Source organism: Mustela nigripes, chromosome 16 (genome assembly GCF_022355385.1).
Source record: "Mustela nigripes isolate SB6536 chromosome 16, MUSNIG.SB6536, whole genome shotgun sequence".
In the NCBI taxonomy this organism is placed as follows: Eukaryota; Metazoa; Chordata; class Mammalia; order Carnivora; family Mustelidae; genus Mustela; species Mustela nigripes.
In genome coordinates this window covers 43957084-43975666 of record NC_081572.1, presented here as the reverse complement: position 1 = coordinate 43975666, position 18583 = coordinate 43957084, and the positions used below count along the sequence as shown (strand labels likewise).

The 18583-nt window shown below is 54.3% G+C and overlaps 1 protein-coding gene across 1 annotated transcript in view; it reads right to left on the bottom strand.

Moving 5' to 3' along the window:
* Positions 1 to 2243: 2243 nt before the first annotated feature.
* The window catches only part of NXN (nucleoredoxin), a 153238-nt gene continuing 136898 nt past the window's right edge, over positions 2244 to 18583 (bottom strand). The window contains exons 6-8 of the mRNA XM_059378510.1: positions 9778 to 9957; positions 7967 to 8091; positions 2244 to 5085 (exon numbers count right to left, since the gene is read on the bottom strand). Of these exons, the coding sequence (XP_059234493.1) occupies positions 4903 to 5085; positions 7967 to 8091; positions 9778 to 9957 (488 nt within the window). The 3' untranslated portion in view covers positions 2244 to 4902. The remainder of the gene's footprint in view (positions 5086 to 7966; positions 8092 to 9777; positions 9958 to 18583) is intronic.

Sequence of the window (18583 nt, the reverse complement as noted above, 5' to 3'; positions counted from 1 at the left end):
CTGGACACCTGCAACTCCCCTTGGGAACCCTCACCCCGGTTTGGAGCTTCAGGGCAGGGAGAGCTGCAGAGCCCTTTCCCAGCCCCCCAGCCCCACCGGCCAGCTTGCTATGAGAATCCTGTCCTTGAGCAGACCTCTGGGGACAGGTTTCCACCAGTTTCACCTGGGACCTCCTACCCCTTGCCCCATGGTTGATAGGAACACCCACTGTATCCCTCCAAGCTGAGCTGCCTTTAGCTCTACTTTGGACATCTTGCCCCTTGAAGGCCCCAGCAGTAGCACCTCACCAGGGGTCCTAGGACTAGTGCTGAAAGCCACCAGCTGTGCTGCAGGGCCCAGATGTCCCTCTCCCCCCCCCCCAGTCCTGAGGCCCAGCCCCTCACCCCATTCTTCCCCAGGAGCAGATCTGGCTGGCTCACTTAAAACAATTTTAGGAAACACTCACGTAGGCATCTTTAAATTCCAGGAACTTACATTCTGTCTTCCATCAGTGAACACGCAGAGGTAATGAGCTAGAAGCCAAGTAAACGGATGAGCTCTTTATTGCTGTGGACAACTGAAAGTCTGAACAAGGTTGTCCTGTTTTGTCAGTGCGGCTGAGACAGAGCAAGCCGGACCGCCCTGGCTGGACTCAGGAAGCCTCGGCCAAGGCCAACGCTCAGGGGCCAGGCATAACCGGGCTGTTGCAGATAGCACTGGTTCTCTTCCTACTATGTTTGTTGTAGGGAAGCTACCTTCAGCTGAAGCTGCCTGTTTGGAGGGCCCTCCTCAAAGCTGCTGCTTTGGGAGGTATATATGTGTGTTGGGGTGGGGGGCGAGGGGTGCATACTGACTGCAGACCAGGAGGCATAGTGGCTCCTAACTTGTTGGGGACTTCCTTCCACATCCTGTGATGCCCAAAGATTTCCTTTTTAGCCTTGGGTCCCAACATCATGCCTCCTACTGAATCCTAGTTCTAGCCTGTGTGGGTGACTGGCTTGTGTGAGGCACGAGCACCCAGGAATCTGGACTTGGGGCTGCCTGCCTCCTTTGGGCTATATACTGGCCGACAGGCTTCCATGAGTTGGTACGTTTAACAGAAGTCCAACAGTCCTTCAGAACAAGTCCTACCCAACTACAACCACACACTTCCTGGCTTGGGAAGTATTCCAAACCCCCAAGGGGCTGGAACACATCGTACCTTAAACAAAGCAGATTTTCTTCATGCTTTCTCATTTGAGGCATACCCAGGATATTCTAATGTCATAGTTCCCCTACTAGATGGAAAAATCCCAGCCATAAAGTAGACCCAACATAAAATTGTCCTGCAAACCGCCCTCTGCTTCCCAGAAAATATATCCTTTGCACCATTTACTAACATTAAACAATCAAGAATGAAGCTAATAGGCAACGGCCATTTGTCAACAAAGAATTCTCCCTTGGGCGACCTGCTTGGATGTAAGCCATGGAGTCAGCAAAGAGGGTGCCTGGGTGGCTCAGTGGGTTAAGCCTCTGCCTTTGGCTCAGGTCATGATCTCAGGGTCCTGGGATCAAGCCCCACATTGGGCTTTCTGCTCAGGGAGCCTGCTCCCTTCCTTCTCTCTGCCTGCCTCTGACTACTTGTGATCTCTGTCAAATAAATAAAATCTTTAAAAAAAAAAGGGGGGGGGTGGTTCAGGGAAGTTGAAAGATCCCAAGCTCTGGGCCTCGGGTCAGTCTTTGGGGTCAGTCCTCTGTTCACACGGCACCACCGAAAGGAGCCACAGAGGGCCACTGTGGAAGCTCCCCACCATCCACATGAGGCCATGTTCTAGTCCTATGGGGCAAGCACTGGCCTCCCCAGCCTGGCCCAGGGAGATGGCTTACAATCAGGATGTGTCTGCACCTGTGTGCTGGGGGTTGGGCCAGGTGCCTGCTCAGATCCCTCCCGGAGCTACGAGCCAAGTCTACACACAAGTGCAGGTTTGTGCACATGCGCGCGCATGCGCACACACAAACACTTGGTATTCTCCCTAAGCTGACACCGGTCTGGGTCCTGCTGATCTGATCTTGGACCATGGTTCCGTCTCTAGATCACTGCAGAGTTCCGTTTGCTACCCCAGAACAAGGCAGCAGGAGGAGAGAACAGCTTTTTTGTGTCTTTAATTAGGCAAGAGGCAAAAACAAAGTCTGGCTGAAAATTTACCACTTGAATGTTGGCTGATGCCAAAGACAGTACCAGCTCCCTGTGCTTGGGTAAGCGAGAGCCACTGCATTTGAGGATATGCTTGGCGATGGTGGGTGGGTCGGGGTTGGGGTTGAGGGGGAAGCAGGCAGCCACCTCACTCCTAAAAAGGCAGCTTCAGTTGCGCCCTGGCATTTAGCGCTGCCCACTGTATGTACCAATTCCAAACACACTTCCTTTCTCTTAACCGGATCTTTATTGTTGGGGACAGGTTTAAAAAAAAAAAAAAAAAAAAGTCTCATCTCTGTTGTGAAAACGGGTAGAACAGGATATGGAGGTCATTGTGGCGAGCACAAGATCTGGAACCCCAGGGTGGCATCTTCCCCTCCCACCTTCCTGCCTCCAGACACGGTTTCCCTCGTTTCCCTCGCTGCTGACCGAAGCCCTTGAATAGATCACAGCTGGGGTTTTAACCTGCTTCCAATTAGTGACAAGAATTAAGGTACCTTGGAGCTGCTTAGTGGGACTTGGGAAGCCACCCACATCGTCTGCATCAAGAACCTTGAGGATCTCTGGCACTAATGAGACGGGGGTTTGCTGGCATCGGGGAAGCAGTCTCCCCCAGCGTTTGCCCTCAGGGCCGCCATATATACTCATAACTTTCTTGTTGTAAACCTTCTCACTGATCTCAACCCACATGCCGCTCTAAAAGGGGAAGTCTGGTGACAAGGATCCAGTGGCCCTTAAGGGGCAGTAGTTCAGTCAGCCCTGTAAGGCCCTAGAAGAATCACAGATGACCTAATTTGTCTGCTGCAGGGACTTACAGGGACCCGTCACGGGACTGGGTTCCTTCTGCACCAGAAGAAAAGAGACTTCTCTTCCCGGGCTATCATGATACAGGACACAGGCGGAAGTCCAAGGAACTCCATCTTCCAAGTGAGGGGAGTTCACCTTGTCCTTGCATCCACCACACTCCCAGAGGAGAGTTCCCAGAGAAGTCCCTAGCCCAGGCTAGAGCTAGGGTTGCCCATTCTTCACAGGGAGAGCTGCATGGAGTTCCCTGTTTCAGCAACTGGCCTCGGGCTTCAGAGCATGTGCCCCCCTGTGGGGAGGGAATGAGCACCAGTGTCCACAAGGAGGCCCGTGATCGGGGAATCCACCCTCTGCCAGCGCCGAGCAGACCCAGGAGAGATGGCAGCCGGAGCTCCAGCAGGGATCTGCCTGTGGTCCGCTAAGCCAAAGGAGCTCCTCGGCCTTAGATTACCAGTTCTTGACAATTCTGAAACACCGCTACTAAAGCCTCCAAAGAAAGTCAAGAGGATCTTGTATGTCCCCCCGCCCCTCCCCAGAGCCCAGCACCACGAGCAAAAAGATTTTTGTTACTAAGCACAGGAAGGGCCAAGTTGTTGATAATGTCCAGAGATGCCTGCTTTATTTCTCGCTAGGCGAAGCATTTCAGGCTTGTGACAAGTGACCAATTACCAGCTAACTCCGAACCTCCAAACTATGAATCAACAATCAAGTCAGCAAGGAGCAGTGCTGTCAACAGCTGACGGGGGTCTGGGGGACAAGTGGAGCCAAGGGTAAGGCCTGTGATCGCATGAAAGACCCTAACGCCTGGTTAAGAGAGGCCCAAACCCTGTGAATCCCTAGGCGAAACCCTCCATCCCAAGTGCCAAGGACACAGCTGTTAACTTCCTTCTGTGGGAGCCAAGCTACCTGAGCCTAGCCGCATGCATCCAAGGCCCACTTTTAGTGGACATGTCCTCTGCTCCCCCTGCCACCCTAGGACACAGCTCTTTGTGCAGGTTCTTAGGAAAAAAAGCTAGGCTTCTGGTAATTTCTTGTCTCTTTTTAGTTCTGCTTTGAAAAGAAAAGAGGGATGACAGGTAACCAAAGGGGACACAGGTACCTCGGCAGAGCTGCAGCGGCCCCAGGTCCAGAGCTGGGCCGAGTCAGAGGTCTGTGCCGGCGAGGCGGGGCTCCTCTAAGGACACAGGGCTGGGTGCCTCCCGGGAAGCTGTCCAAGAGGGGGCAGTTTATGAACAAAACTCCAAGACCATAGAGGCTGTCCGTATGAGAAGGCAGAAACTTGGAGAGGTAAGATCCAGGAAGAAAGATGTAAGGAAAAAATGAGAGGCTCCTTCTTATCACGGTAGGAGCTCAGAGGAAGCCACCACTACATGAATCACTACCAGAGCTACGCTTTTTCTCCCCGAGAAAGAACACGAGCTTCCTTTGAGATCTTGAGATCCCCTGGCCCAAGAACCGGCTGCCAAGCTGGTGTTTTCCCCTCACACCAAGAGAGAAGAAGTCACTTAGGAGAAAGGAGGTTGTTGTCAGCAGCTCCCTTTCCCTCACTGAGCTGTGCTGGGCCCTGCGCAAGCATGCGGACACCAGGGGTGGGACCAGAGCTCCAGTGTGCTGTCCCGCCATGTTCGTTCGGCACAAGACCACCCGGCAAATACTTCGCCGAGAGCTAGTGACTGGGAGCAGGCTGCAGTCCTGGTTCTGGCCGGGTTCTGCCAGCCCTGTGGATCCCAAGCAGAGTCTCCAGACACGGTGGGGTTCTTCTGCTGTGGAGAGGAGGTGCACCTTGGGGTGCTGAGTTAATGCAGAAAACAAGGCACCACAGAGAGGTTGGACACTTGGGTTGATTCGGGACACGCTGGAAAAGTCCAAGGGTGGAGGGAAGGAGAGGGAGAAGGAAGAGGAGAAGACGGAGTTTTTAAATAACATCTCCTGAGGCTGGAGCCCCCTTAGATGGGCTCTGGTTTGAGCTTTTCTGCTAGGAAGTCATTCACAAAGGCCTCCACAATGGCGGGGGTGATCTCTTCCACGTCCATCACGTACTTGGCCCGGGCCGACATGTCCAGAATGGTGAGCAAAGGGGCGGCCTCGGGCAGGTTGGTGTAATCGCGCAGGGAGTCAGTCATGTCATCCTGGAAGTTACCAGAGGGAGAGAAAACCAGTCAGTCTTCGAGAAAGAGGGCATCCCCCCCAGATGGCATCCCCTCCAGTGTCCTGAAGAGTGGGTGGCCCCTGGGAAAGATGGGCTCTCAGAGACCAGGGAGCAGCGGACTCGACCCTGCCTTGGAGAATACTCTGCATCTCACCAGACCACCAGACAAGTCCTCTTTTTTCATTAGCAGAGAAGCAACCTCTGCTTGCTAAAAATGTGTTGTCCTTTAATGACTTCTTTTTGCCATTATCTCTTCAATTATCTGCAGTCCCACTCTGGGTATCTGAGGCCAATCTGGACTCCCAACTTTGGAATGATGTGAACAGAAATGGCTCACTGTCCCCATCCCACCCCTGAGGTTTAGGGGGCAGGAGCTGCAGAGCCAGTTCAGAAGACAGGGTTTGTGAAGCTTATATGGGTGCCTGTACTGACCATACATTCCCACGGACTGGCCTGTCCAGGTGAATTTCCCTTACTAAGTATAAAAGCAAACCCAGAACCCCGAAGACTAGTAGAAGAATTTGTAAGGGAGCAAACATCTCAGACCACCTCTCATTTGGTAGAGAGCAGGAAACGGACTCCACCCTCCCACCCCAAGGCCATCTGCCTATAAGACAGCACACACAGCCTTCTGAAGTGGAGGAAGGCCCAGGTCCCTCTGCACAGGAAGGGCTCGGGGTACTCCTGGCCTTAAATGCTGGCGAGCAGGAGGCACAAAATTTACCACTCATTGGTTTCTCAGACAAAAACCATTCCTTTTTCAAAGGGCAGATCTTTAGGAAGATGATTAGAAATGGCGCACACTTCCAGCAACGCCCGGTGATTCAGCATCTCTGTTCCTGTTGACCCCCCCGCAGGCCCTCCGTGTGGGTTCATCAACCATCTCCAGGACAAGCAGAGGGGAGGCTCCTGGAAGACGACGGTCCACCGAACTCTCATTAGGAGGTCTGGGCCAAGCTGAGCACAGTGCTGTAGCCCTTCTCCTCTCCCTTGGAGGAGACCACGGGGAGATGAATTTTAATGTCTACTAAGGCTTCAGTGGGATGACTTCTGCCCTCAGAACACGACAAATGCCCTTAGCTCTAGGAGGAGTGGGAGACGGTCAGAGTCCTGGCTCAGAAGTGCCCCGTCAGTGCCTGATGACCCAGCACCCCATGCCCAGCCCCTTCCATGCCGCCTGGCTTCTGAGCATGGAGGGCCAGGGAACGGGACTAAGAGAGCTGCAAGGTCAGGAGCCCAGGTCAAGTGCACAGCAAGGACAGGATGGCAAGGTGGGGAGCTGGACAGCAGAGGATTCTGGCGCAGGCATCCTGCCCTCGGGGACTGGCCACCTGCAGGACCCCATGGACAGGAGTGAGAACACTGCCTCAGGGGGTCCCACTGACCTCACGCTGCCTTTTGCACAACCCACTTAATGTGTGGCCCTGATAAGTCACTTCTGTGAGCCCAGACTTTGTCCCCTGTAAAATGCATTCAAGAACGACGCGCTCGGGGTTAAGTGCGAGCCAGCAGATGAGCCAGCAAGTGCGCATGCCCGGCGGGTGCCCTCCAAGCCTCACTGCTCATCTGGGAAACATAATGACGCTGTTCCCAGTCTGGGGGATGGGGCGGTGGGGAGGAACATGGGATGGTGCCCATCAAGCTTGCTGCCTGGTACACAGAAGATCCAAATGCGCCTTTTCAGTCACATGCCTAATGCACTCACTGGAGCTCCCCAGCCCCACCCCTGCCCCCTGGCTCCGCTAGTCTGTTGTGCACCCATCTCTCCTCTCACAGGCGTCTGAAAGGGGTTAGAGTTTAATACATTCAGAGCAGCCTCCATTTGTGCTTTGTGTGGAGGGGGCTTGTGTCGCCCCAAGGCAGGGCCCTGTGAACCTGCTTTGTTCCCTCCACCCAGCAGCAGAGCAGGGGGGAATTTAGCTGCCTGCGAGGGGCCCGAGGGGCCCGGCAGGGCTGAGCAGGGGTGGCTATTGAAACGGTGATGAATGGGTGGTGGTTCGGGGTGTCTGGCCATGCGGGCTCTCGGGAGACCCCAATGGCACAGCGTGAAATGAGTGCCCGGCTCTGACCCCCTGGGGATACAGATGGGCGGAAAGAAGGCAGGTGGCTTCCAAAAGGGTGTCTGTCCATCAGGTTTGGCCCGGCGCTGGGAAGGGGGGTGGGGAGATGGCGGAGCATGCGTGGATGGGCCGCCTGGGGGTGGGGACCGAGTCAGAGCAGCGACAGCCATCTTACAGGGACTCCTGCATTGCCAGCATAGAGGCTCTGGCCCCCTGCGGGAGCTGGCCCAGCTCAGCACCAGGCCTTCTCGCCCTGTGAGAAGTCCTCTGTGCAGTCCGTCCCCGATGGAGGCCCTCAAGAGACAAGGCCTGGGGCGCGAAGAGACTGGGACAGCAGCAGTGTCCAACCTCAGCACCCTCTCCGGGGGGCTGGGAAATACAGGTCTGAGTCGTGGGTATTGCCGGCCATAGGAAGCGCCCACTCTGCAGGCCAGGGCCCAGAGACTGGCCATGCAGACGCTTTGTAAAGCATCCCGGGCCTGGTTTGGACCCAGCCAGGACGGAGGGAGTGCTGCTGACCATCTTTGTGGCTGCCACTCTTCCTAGCAGCCTGGGGAGCAGCCCTTTCCCAGGAGGGCACCCCTGTGGCTCCGAGGCTGCCGAGTGGCAAACGAGGGAAGAAGGTACAGCAGCCACAGGAAATGGTTTTCCATATGGGATGACACACTTTTTCATGCCACATCTGTCTGTGGGTTCTTCACCCCAGATCCTGGGGTTCCTTCTAACATCCCCTAGAGCTGCATCATGCACTTCCCAAAATTTGGGTCTGCTGAGCAGCCCGTAGGCCCCAGCGGCACCTACCTCCCCCGCCACAAAGAACAGAAGTGGGGCCTCCTCCTCTTTGGCTTTGTACTTGGCAATGATCTTCTCGGCTATTGGCTGGATCAGCTGCTTGGCTGCCTCAGACTCCCCATCATCCTCAGAATCTGTAATGGGGAGAGAGAGACTCGAGAAGCACTGGTTTGTGGAACAGATGGAGTGGCGCCCCCTGAGGGAGCTGGGTCCAGGGCCTGAAATGGCCATTTGGGAAGCCCCTGCACGGAAGCAACATTTCCCCTGGGACACAGGCCTTGCCTCCAGGGTACATGAGGCGGTGTGGGGGTGTGTAGGGGGAGTCCGTGGCACATGCACACCACTGCACTGTGCTCCCACAGGAACAACTCACTGACACCCCAGACACCGCTATTCTTTCCACCGAATTCATCACAAACTGGCCTTGGAAGCTGAGCTTCCCCAAAGCCAGGACCTAAGGTCCTTGTAGTTTTTCTCTCAATCACAGAACTGCAGAATGATCTCAGATCTGACCTCCTACTGAAGATGGCAGAAGGGGTGGTAGCTGGGGCAGTGAGGACGGGGTCAGGACTACAGTCCAGTCTGCAGCTTTGTGGCAATGGGGAGGCACTGGGACTCCTGGAAAGCCAACTTCATGGCTGGCTGGACTCATCAGGGAGAGGATGGACTGCCTTCCCTGGATGCCCCAGAGTCCCTGTTAGTCATCTCTTGCCTCCAATGAAAGAACAGTGGGGGAGCAACTCCGGGGGGCCCTGGGGCTCACTTCCGCAGGAACTTGTAACCCAGAACAAGACAACTCCCTGAGTGGCAAAGCAGGGAAGGGGAGGCAGGCAGCAGGACTTTCACCCAGGAATGCCACATGGCCCCAGGGGCCCGCAGCGTGCAGACGTGTCAGGACCTATTCCTGACTCACATCCAACCCGCTCTGTGATGCTGGGAACTCGCTTTGCCTCTCTGGGACTTCCTAACCAACATCTAGAGAGGGCCTGTGAGATGCAACTGTCCCTCAGTTCAAAACGATTCCCTAGAGGCCCTGCAATGTGGGTATGTGAGCCAGCGGCAGGCAGCAAAGCCCCGAGGACAAGGATTCCCCAAGACCATCCTTCACCGGGAGACCTCTTTTCTCCAAGCACAGTGACCAGCCTGCAAGTCAGTTTGCAGGCTTCCACACCAGACTTCCAGAGCACCTCCCTACCCACCCCATCAACTGAATGGGTTTCGCAACATCTCAGCCATGGATTCTAGGACTCCAAATTATTTTGAGTTGGAGCTGAGTAACATGTCCCAAGGCAGAAGGTGAGGTGGCGCCTGACCAGCAGTCGCTCCTTTGCAAAAGGAACAGGGGTCATCCCACAGGGCTACAGGGAGCCTGGAGTGAATGTTCTGGTGTCTTCCTGCCCCGCAGAACAGCCCCCCACTGAATAGAGAGTGGGGAGACTGAGAGGGACACCTGGCCTGAGATGTGGCCCTGTGGCTAGGGTGGGGGTGGGGCCTTCGCCCAAGGGAACCCAGCCCGCAGCTGCAGCTGCTGCAGCAGGCTTCCTTCCAACAATGGGTCTGGTTGTAGGGCGGGCTCCAGCCTGACCTATTCTTCCCAGCCGGCAGTCTAGGAAGGAAAGCACAGAGCCAGCTCCCAGAACCCCTCCCGCAGGGGCAGAGCCATGAATAAATCATTGGGGTCAAAAGCAAGGCTGCTGGGAAAGACAAAGGCCCAGGCTTGGCATTGTTCCTGACAGAAAGAAGCTGCAGGGACAGACACCCCCCCAAATGTGAGATCCTTTGAGTCTGGCCCACCCTGGGACTCCTACCAGGATTCCTACCTACGAACAGGACAAGGCAGGGGCCCTCGTTGAGCTGCACAGCATTGGAGTCGGAGAGCTCCAGCACGGGCTTGGGGTGCCACGGGAACTCCCTGCAGTCCTCATCATTCAGCACCTCCACTCGCCCCTGCCGCGTGATCACCTCCCCCTGGGGGTCCAGCACGATGAGGGTGGGGATGCCTGCAAGGGAGAGAGAGCTCGGTTGAGAGTCCGGAAGTGCTGGGGCGGGTTCCAGGCTCAGTCACTGAACAGCCACAGGACTCCCTTGCGACTTGACTTGCCCAAGGAAGCCGGCAACTCCCTTCCCCTCTCCTGGCCTCATGGTCTCAGTGTCCCCCACTGCAGTGTGGGAAATGGACAACACTTCCCTCCTTCTCTCACTTTGTAAATATCGACAAGGTAGTGCATTCAAAGAACTTAGCACCGGGTCTTGGCATACAGAAACACGCAATAAACCCTCAGGAGATCTCAAAGAAGACACCCCTGCCACCTACAGGGGACCAAAAACCCAAGCAAAGGGTGTGAAAACACAGGCCCATACTTGCCAGCCTGCCAGTGTGAGGGTGGGGGAGCCTGGGGCAGGGGCTGCACACAACAGGGGACAGCTGGCTGCCAGGGAGCCCGCGACCCCACCTCCATCTCTAGCCCTGCTGCCTGGAGAGAGAGGGTCCTGGGCTGGAGAAAGAAATGAGACACAAGACTCCCAGTAAACCACACATATTCCCAACCATTAAGCCTCAAGTGAGAAACCAGAGAAAACCCCATCCTGGTTATGATCGCATTTGGGATTTCGACCTCCTGGCTCTTTGTACCCCACTGCCCGCTGCCTCTCCTCCATCCAGGGTACCCCCCACCAACCACAGCCCACAGCCACGGCTCTGTCCTCTTGGAGACACTTGTCTCTCCAATGACAGCAGCTCCTGCCCACCCCCGCCCCGCCCCCAACCAGCCACCTCTCCTCTGGAGCTGACCAGAGCTTTAATTTTATCTGGGCCAGTGACAGCCATAGCAATTTAATATTTATAGATTCCGAAGTATTCAGTGAGTAATTTGCTCTGCTGACATTTTACTTCTCTGTGGGGGGAAGAAGGGGCAACGGCCGTCGAGGGACCAGGAATATGGCCCCAGTGTTTTGTAATGCTTGTGCGGCTGTTGGCTCAGCAGGGAGGCAGTGGTGGGCCTGACTTCAAAAGGACTTAAACAAGTCCATTATGTTCACACCTATTAGAAGAAGTGGCTGGGCATGTTGGAGAACGGGTTCACAGAGAAATGGAGAACTGCCGTTCCCACTGTATCACGTACAGACGCACGCAGCCGGGGCTCCTGGGACATTCTCAGGACTGGCCAGGCCTCCTGAGTTGTGTGTCACACAGAGCACACAAGAAATCTGGGCTGTTTCCAGTTCCATCCTGACAGCAGCAGGTCAGCCTCCAGAGTCTGGCCTCCCCATCCCCGAGGATGGGTGGACGCCGCATCCTGAGGGATGGACGCGGACACCGCGACACGCCAGCCGGCTGTTGGCGAATGCCTCCCATAGCCATACCCCATCTCAAATAGGCTTTGGTAAAGTTCTTGGCAATTATAAGTGCTGGGTTGAACCGGGGCCCGCCTCCTACTATGATTAGACAGAGCAGCTGGCCTGTTTGTAGTCCAGACGTGGGATGCTGAGCTGGTCTGTGAAGAACACACAGGCAGAGGACAGAGAAGCGAAGAAAAGTAAAACCTGAAGGCAAAGAAACCCACTTCCCGGTTTGGTGCCTCAGTTTCTCCAAGGGACTCCTAGTTTCTAAGGGGTCTTCTCGATTACCACGACTATAGACTCTGAAGTCCTTGGGGTCCAGCAGGACAAGGACATGGGAGCCCCAGGCTGGCTGCTGAGGCATCCTCAGCTGATTCCACCAAGGAACAGCACCGCCCCGGGCCTTGGCTCTCCCCAGCCCTTAGATCACCCACCTAAGGTCATCCGGCCACAAGTGGCCACACTGAGATAGGAGCCCTGGTCTGCCTGTTGTTTCTCTTTTATTTATTTATTTATTTATTTTAAAAGATTTTATTTATTTTATTTGACAGACAGAGATTACAAGTAGGCAGAGAGGCAGGCAGAGTGAGAGGGGGGAAGCAGGCTTGCTGCTGAGCAGAGAGCCCAACATGGGACTCCATCCCAGGACCCTGGGATCATGACCTGAGCGGAAGGCAGAGGCTTTAACCTACTGAGCCACCCAGGCGCCCCTGCCTGTTGTTTTTCTACCTGGCCACTGCGGGTGGGGGCGCTCTCGAGTAGTTGAGGGAACTCCCCCCTAAAATCTCCCCCCCCCCCCCCCCCACCCACAGCTTTCTCTACTTCTTCCTCAAGGCTACAGAGGGAGGCTGGGGCTGCCATCCCCTCTTCCCTCTCCTCCCGGCAGCAAGCCATCCCCACTCCCCTCGCTTGAAGCAGGTTCTCCCAGGCAGAGACTTCTAAGGAGAAAATAGGGCAAAGCCTCTAATGGGAAACTGAAAGGGAATGGAAAATTTCTAATCGATGCCTCTGTACGAAATAACTTCCACGCCAGCGAGGGGCTTCTCTGAAGGGAATGCAGAGGGAGCACCTCATCTCTGCTGGAGCTCGTCGGCTCCCGGCTGGCTGGGTTGACCGGGATGGCTGAGGGAAAGCACAGGGAGAATTCTAAGGAAGATCCAGGCCACCCACTTAAACTTCCTGGAGCCTCATTTCCACAGCTGTCACAGGGGGTGGAGACCGTCTCCTCCTCTCATGCTGGGTGTTGTGAGGAGCGAACAAGAGGATAAGTGTAAAACGCCGAGAGCGGAGAAACTGCTGTACCATGAGTATACTCCGTCCGCGCTAGCTCTTCTTATAAAGTGGTTCCTTATTGCTAGTTTTGGTTGTCCCTGGGTTGACTATTTGGCCCCTGGGAAGGCAGAGGTAAGGAAGACTGCTGCCATAGCCTAGTGGGATCAACAGCAATCTCTGGGCTGGCTGGAGGAAGTTACCTGAACAAACAGAATTCAAGACAATGTCAATGCCGCCGCGAGGACTCTGGGAACTCTGTGACATCTACCACGCATGGGGCTGACGTCTATTTACTTGCGCCATCCCAAGCTTAACGCTGGGCAGAGGAAGAACATAACGAGAGAGCTTCTGCCTCAAGCCCTGGCCCTGGGCCTCCGGGCTGGCCCACGAGCAGTGCCTACACGTCCCCTTCACAGTCTCCCTCAAAACCTGCAAAGAAAGAGCAAGGCCTCAAAGCCTGCTCCAAATGGTTTCCTCCTGGGAGGAAGCTATCTCTGAGTCTTTAAAACAATCTCAAAGCCATGTGTCCTGAGCCTGTCCTACATTGAGTTTGGCTGCTTCTCTACTGCGGGGGGAAGAGAAGCTTTTGAAGGAGGTGGCGGTGGTAGGGGCCTGGGGCCGGGGAGCTCAGTCATATGGCACTCTGGGCAGTGGGACAGGAGCCGGGCAGGCTGTCACCCTGAGAGCTTTCTTTCTCTGCTTCTAGATGCCAATAGGATCTGAGGGGGCTGGGAGTCATCACGCAAAGACTGCTGGGAGCTGGAAGAGAGAAATGGAGGAAAAGCAGCCCCTCTGCAGGAAGAGCAGGTGAGGGCACATGGCCGGGCAACACGTGATCCCATGGTGGGGCCTATAGCAAGGAGGAAACAGTTTGTAAAATACCGTTAAATAGAAAGTAGCGAATATCCAGCACCGTGTGTGCGATTACAGCTCTGGGTAAGTATGTATGCGTGTGGACAGAGACCAAAAGGAACTCAGAACAGGAAAAACAAGTGTGTAGCAAGGCAGGAATGTGGGTGAGAGGGATAGAGATCTGAGTTTTCTTAATTGGTGTTATGATAAATGTGTATTAGCTTAAAATAAAAACCAAAGAAGAACTGGAGGGCAGTCAGGCAAGGACAACAGACACAGACCACGCCTGGGCCACATGGCCTGCCAGTTTCCTTCAGCAGCTCTGTCTGCACTCCCCGCTGACTCCCCCAAACCATCCCCTGCCTGGAAAGCCCAGGGAGGGAGAGGGGCAGCTGGTCTGCGTGGTAAAACTCGGGAGGATCGCAAGGCAGGGTGCAGGGAGGGCTCTGGCCAACTTGAACTTGGCCCGTAAGCCTGCAAGCCACTGGGGCCGCGTGTCTGTGACGGGAGGCACAAAGACATTTATGGTCCCATTCTTGTAAGAAAGAGAAACCAGACCCAACAGAGTGTCCATCAACAGTGGAAAGGTGACGTAAACTGGGTCGCTCCCACGGTGAAGCCCTTTTCGGCACTGCAGAGAAATTAACCAGGTATCAGAGCAACGAGAAATCTTGAACACAGAACTTTAGTGAGAAAAGCAAGTTACAGACTGGTATTACAGCATGTCAGCACTTAAGTTTGCTTCTAAAAAACACAGTGGGTTTGTACATAGGCAGTAAAAATATGAAAACCAATTACAAAGATACACATGAAACATATGGTAGCATTTCCCCCGGGGAGGGAGCCCAGCACTGCGGGGCGGCACGGGAGGCTCCCCTTTGTCTGTGTTCATGCACCCATTTGTTTAGATTTTTAACACCTGCAGCAAAACGGTCACTTCTAGGTGGTGGCCACATGGATACTTATTCTTACTCTTTGTCCTTCCTTATTTTTTATTTTTTATGTTCTCCAAAGTATTTTTTTTTTATTTTTTATTTTTATTTTTTTTTAATTTTTTTTTTTTTTAAGATTTTATTTATTTATTTGACAGAGAGAGATCACAAGTAGGCAGAGAGGCAGGCAGAGAGAGAGAGAGAAGGAAGCAGACTCCCTGCTGAGCAGAGAGCCCGATGCGGGACTCGATCCCAGGACCCTGAGATCATGACCTGAGCTGAAGGCAGCGGCTTAACCCACTGAGCCACCCAGGCGCCCATGTTCTCCAAAGTAAACAAGACACTCAGAATGGGACACCGAGGCAGTGCCCAGCCCGCCCCCACCCAGGGCTCCGGGGCCAGCCCTCCAAACACTGAGATGGGGCTATGAAACACACTGGCACTGGCCTGTCCTCCCCCTCCACTGGAAAAAAAAAAAAAAAAAACACTCAAAAACACGATCTCCAGATGGGTTGTTTCTGTACGAAATCAATAGGTTCTGCCTCAAATTCATTTTTGATGGGGGTGGGAAAGAGGGCCAAGTTCGGGAAAGAGGGAGGAGGATGGCAGAATCAAGAGGAAGGCGGGAAAGGGGAGAGGAGGAGGACGGAAAGGGGGCGACAGAGAAGCCAGAGAAGGCGATCCTGCTGCCCAGGGTCCTCCCACTGACGCCCCCTGCTCTCCCTCCACCCCCCAAGGTTGGAAGCACCATCCCACTCCAGGACTGTTCTTCTGGAGGTGGGGCCTGCATCTGTCCCTCTTTCCCCTACACAGCCCTTAAGCTATCTGCCCTCCCCAAAGGTCAGGGCCAGCAGAGGGGAGAGGAGGAACAAAACGCTAGGGCCCCCAACCCAGGAGAGAAGGGGCACTAAGCCTCCTTGCAAAGAATACAGTGTTCTCTGACAGCCAGGATTAGGCAATTGCTAATGGGATTTGCCTTTTGCCAAGTGTGTCTAAATGCTTTTCTTAGAAAGGCATTTTTAAACCGCTCCTAGGGCTGCAAACTCCCCAGGCTGCATGAAGCTGGGGCAGTAGGGAGACCTGGGACTCAGAGTAAAAGGGCCACTCGTGGGACAAAGGAATACCAGGGCCTCGGTGAGCCCAGATGTCCTGGTGAAGCTGCTGGTTAACATTGCCTGGGCTCAGTCCAGAGCGCCAGAAGGAGCAGGGATCAGCCACCAGCAGCGGCAGCAACAGCAGCAGTGGCAAGAACAGGACTTTCGGCTTGGGCAGGCCAGTCACAGGTCTGGTAAAGTCCTCAAGATCCGTACACTGCCACAGCCAGCTGCACAGGCAGCTCAACAAGGCATCTTATGCAAGGTGTCCTTCGGGATGCTGGGTCCAGCTTCCAGGATGAACATTTTCATTGGAGCTTGTTGGGATCACACAGGGAAGCTCTGTGCTTATGTGCCTCAATACACAAAGTGACCATCAGATCAGGGTGCCTGGTCCCTGTAAGGCACGGGCCAGGCGGAGGTGGCTCGGCAGTGGGTTGAGCAGGGGAACGTCCCCGGTGCTGCTCTTCATCGGACCGCTTCAGGAGGAGACACAGACCCCGGGACACAGAGAGAGTCAGGAAGCGTGAGCTCTCCCAGACAGCCCTGCAGGATTTGCTGAAGACCGGATCCTCAAAACGGTAAGAACCCTCTACTGACCCCACATACGTGTGGACTGTGTGTACATGGTGATATTGTAATATAGTAAGAAACACACAATTGGTCTTTATCCCCAGTTCCTGGCACTGAGCTCCCCAAACCCTTGTAATTTCCTGGGAGGAAGGGGTGAGAGGGACCTCCTGTTATAATACTTGGTCTTAACAACATTTGATCTCAGATCCTGACACAAGAGCTTCTAAGACCCTTGGAATCTGGCATGATGGTGTCTTTGCATGTTAATGAGGTGACCAGTGGCTGGGGACCCCTAAAAAGCTTCAGAAGGTGGAGTTTGGTGGCCAGAAAGGCCTGAATGGAAAGTTGGATCATCCAGCTGGGCCCCCTGACCTCTGCCCCTGGGGGAGGGGAGAGAAGGACTGGAGGCTGAGCTAATCCACAATGGGCAGGAATTGAATCAATCCTATCTTTGTAATGGAATCTCCATAAAGATCCCTAACTGGTGGGGGCAGAGCTTTGGGTTGGATTGGTGAGCGCCTGGAGATGCTGAGAGGGTGGTGTGCCCAGAGGGCATGGGGGCTCTGTGCCCCTTCCCACACACCCCAGGCATCAGTTCCCTCTGTCTCTTTCTGGCTTGTAGCCTTTACAATAAACATGAGAATAAATCAACTGCTTTCCTGAGTTCTATGGGCCATTCTAGCAAAGTACCAAACCCAAGGAGGGGGTCATGGGCACCCCTGATTTATGGCTAGTTGGTCAGAGCATGGGAGGCCTGGACTTAGGATTTATGTCTGAAGTGTGGGGGTTCTGGTAGGACGGAGCGCTAGATCTGTGGGGTCAGACACTAAGCCCAAGTAGATGGTGCCAGAATTTAGCTGACTTTTAGGACACCCAGGCGGTGTTAGAGAATCTAGGAGGTGAGTGTGGAGGGAAAACCCCCCACACATTTGGTGTCAGTGTGTTGTAGGGGCGCCTGGGTGGCTTAGCTGGTTAAGTGTCTTGCCTTCAGCTCAGGTCATGATCTCAGGGTCCTGCGATGGAGCCCTGTGTCAGGCTCTCTGCTCAGCAGGAAGCCTGCTTCTCTCTCTGCCTCTCTCTCTCTCTCTCTTTCTCAATTAAATAAATATTAAAAGAGGAATAAAGAAGGAAAAAAAAAGTGTTGTGAGTAGGGGCATCAGGCTGGCTCAGTTGGTGGAGGGTGCAACTCTTTTTAAATAAAATTTTTTAATTTTATTTATTAGAGGGAGAGACAGTGAGACAGAGAACGAGTAAGCAGAGGGATAGAGAGACCTGCAAGAAGACCGTACTGAAGGCAGAGCCGGATGTGGGGCTTGATCTCATAACCCTGAGAACATGACCTGAGCTGAAATCAAGAGTTGGATGCTTAACCAACTGAGTCACTCAGGTGCCCCACGTGCAACTCTTAATCTCAGGGTTGTGAGTCCGAGGCCCACGTTAGGGGGAGAGCTTACTTAAAAAGTCAAAAGAGCCCAGAATATACAGTCATACATATAAACACATCTGTTGAATGACTTTGGAGTTGTAACCAGAGAGTCAAACAAAGCTCAGAAAATACTCAGGAGTCAATCAAAAATAATTTTCAGAGTTCCATGATGCTATGATGAGTAGAGAAGAATCGACAATTCCATCACGGTCATAGGTATCAGAGCTGGACTGGAGGCATTTAAATATCCTCAGACGCAAACAAGCAAAATCCAACTGAGATGGTGCACCTGACAAAGAGATCCCTGCTTCCAAGACTCAAGAAATGATACCACACCACGGACGTGAACTACAAGGGCTCCAAAGGCAAAAACCATCCTAGGTGGAGGGCAAGGAGCCCGGATGATGGACCTACGCAACCTCCACGAGTCGGGAAGAGACTTCCTGCGGCTCGGGTGCCAGGCCCAGGGCACCTCACTATTGCCTTCCGCTTCCCTCGGCCGCCTCGCCCCGGCTGCAGCACATGGGAGATGCCCAAGAAATGATTCCTGAAGCAAAGCCTGAGTGAACAAGAAAGAGAGGAGGAAGGACAGGAAGGAAAAGAACTCCTGGCTTGGAACTTACACGTCCCCACTCCGTGTCCTAAAGCAGCAGCCAAGCCACAAGAAAGGAGTCAGCCCTTGCAGCTACACACGGGAACGGGACACGTGGCAAGGGATCACATGAGCATGGGAGGCCGCAAGAGGAAGGTCTGCGCTGGAGGGAAGGCACTGGGGCAGCAGGCCAGCAGAGATGGCAGGGCTGGGGGGTAGGAGGGGAGGGTGTTCACAGGGGAGCAGTAAGAAATGGGGCTGCACAGGTATCTGAGACCAGACTCCGGAGAGTCTTGGAAGCCAGGCCACAGCCATGAGGGCTTGCTTCTAGGCAGGGGATGAATCCCACTAGTGGAGCCAATCTTCTGGAAGGTTCCCAGGGTTGGGTTGGTGCATCCAACATGCTGGGATGAAGCAGGAAAACCTGGTGCGGAGGAATGCTGGCGCTCCAGGTGTATTAGAGCACCAAGCCTCTGTGAAGGAGATGCAGGAGAAACCCAAGAAACCGAGGGGCAGGAAACAGGAGACGGGTGATGTGGAAGGAGA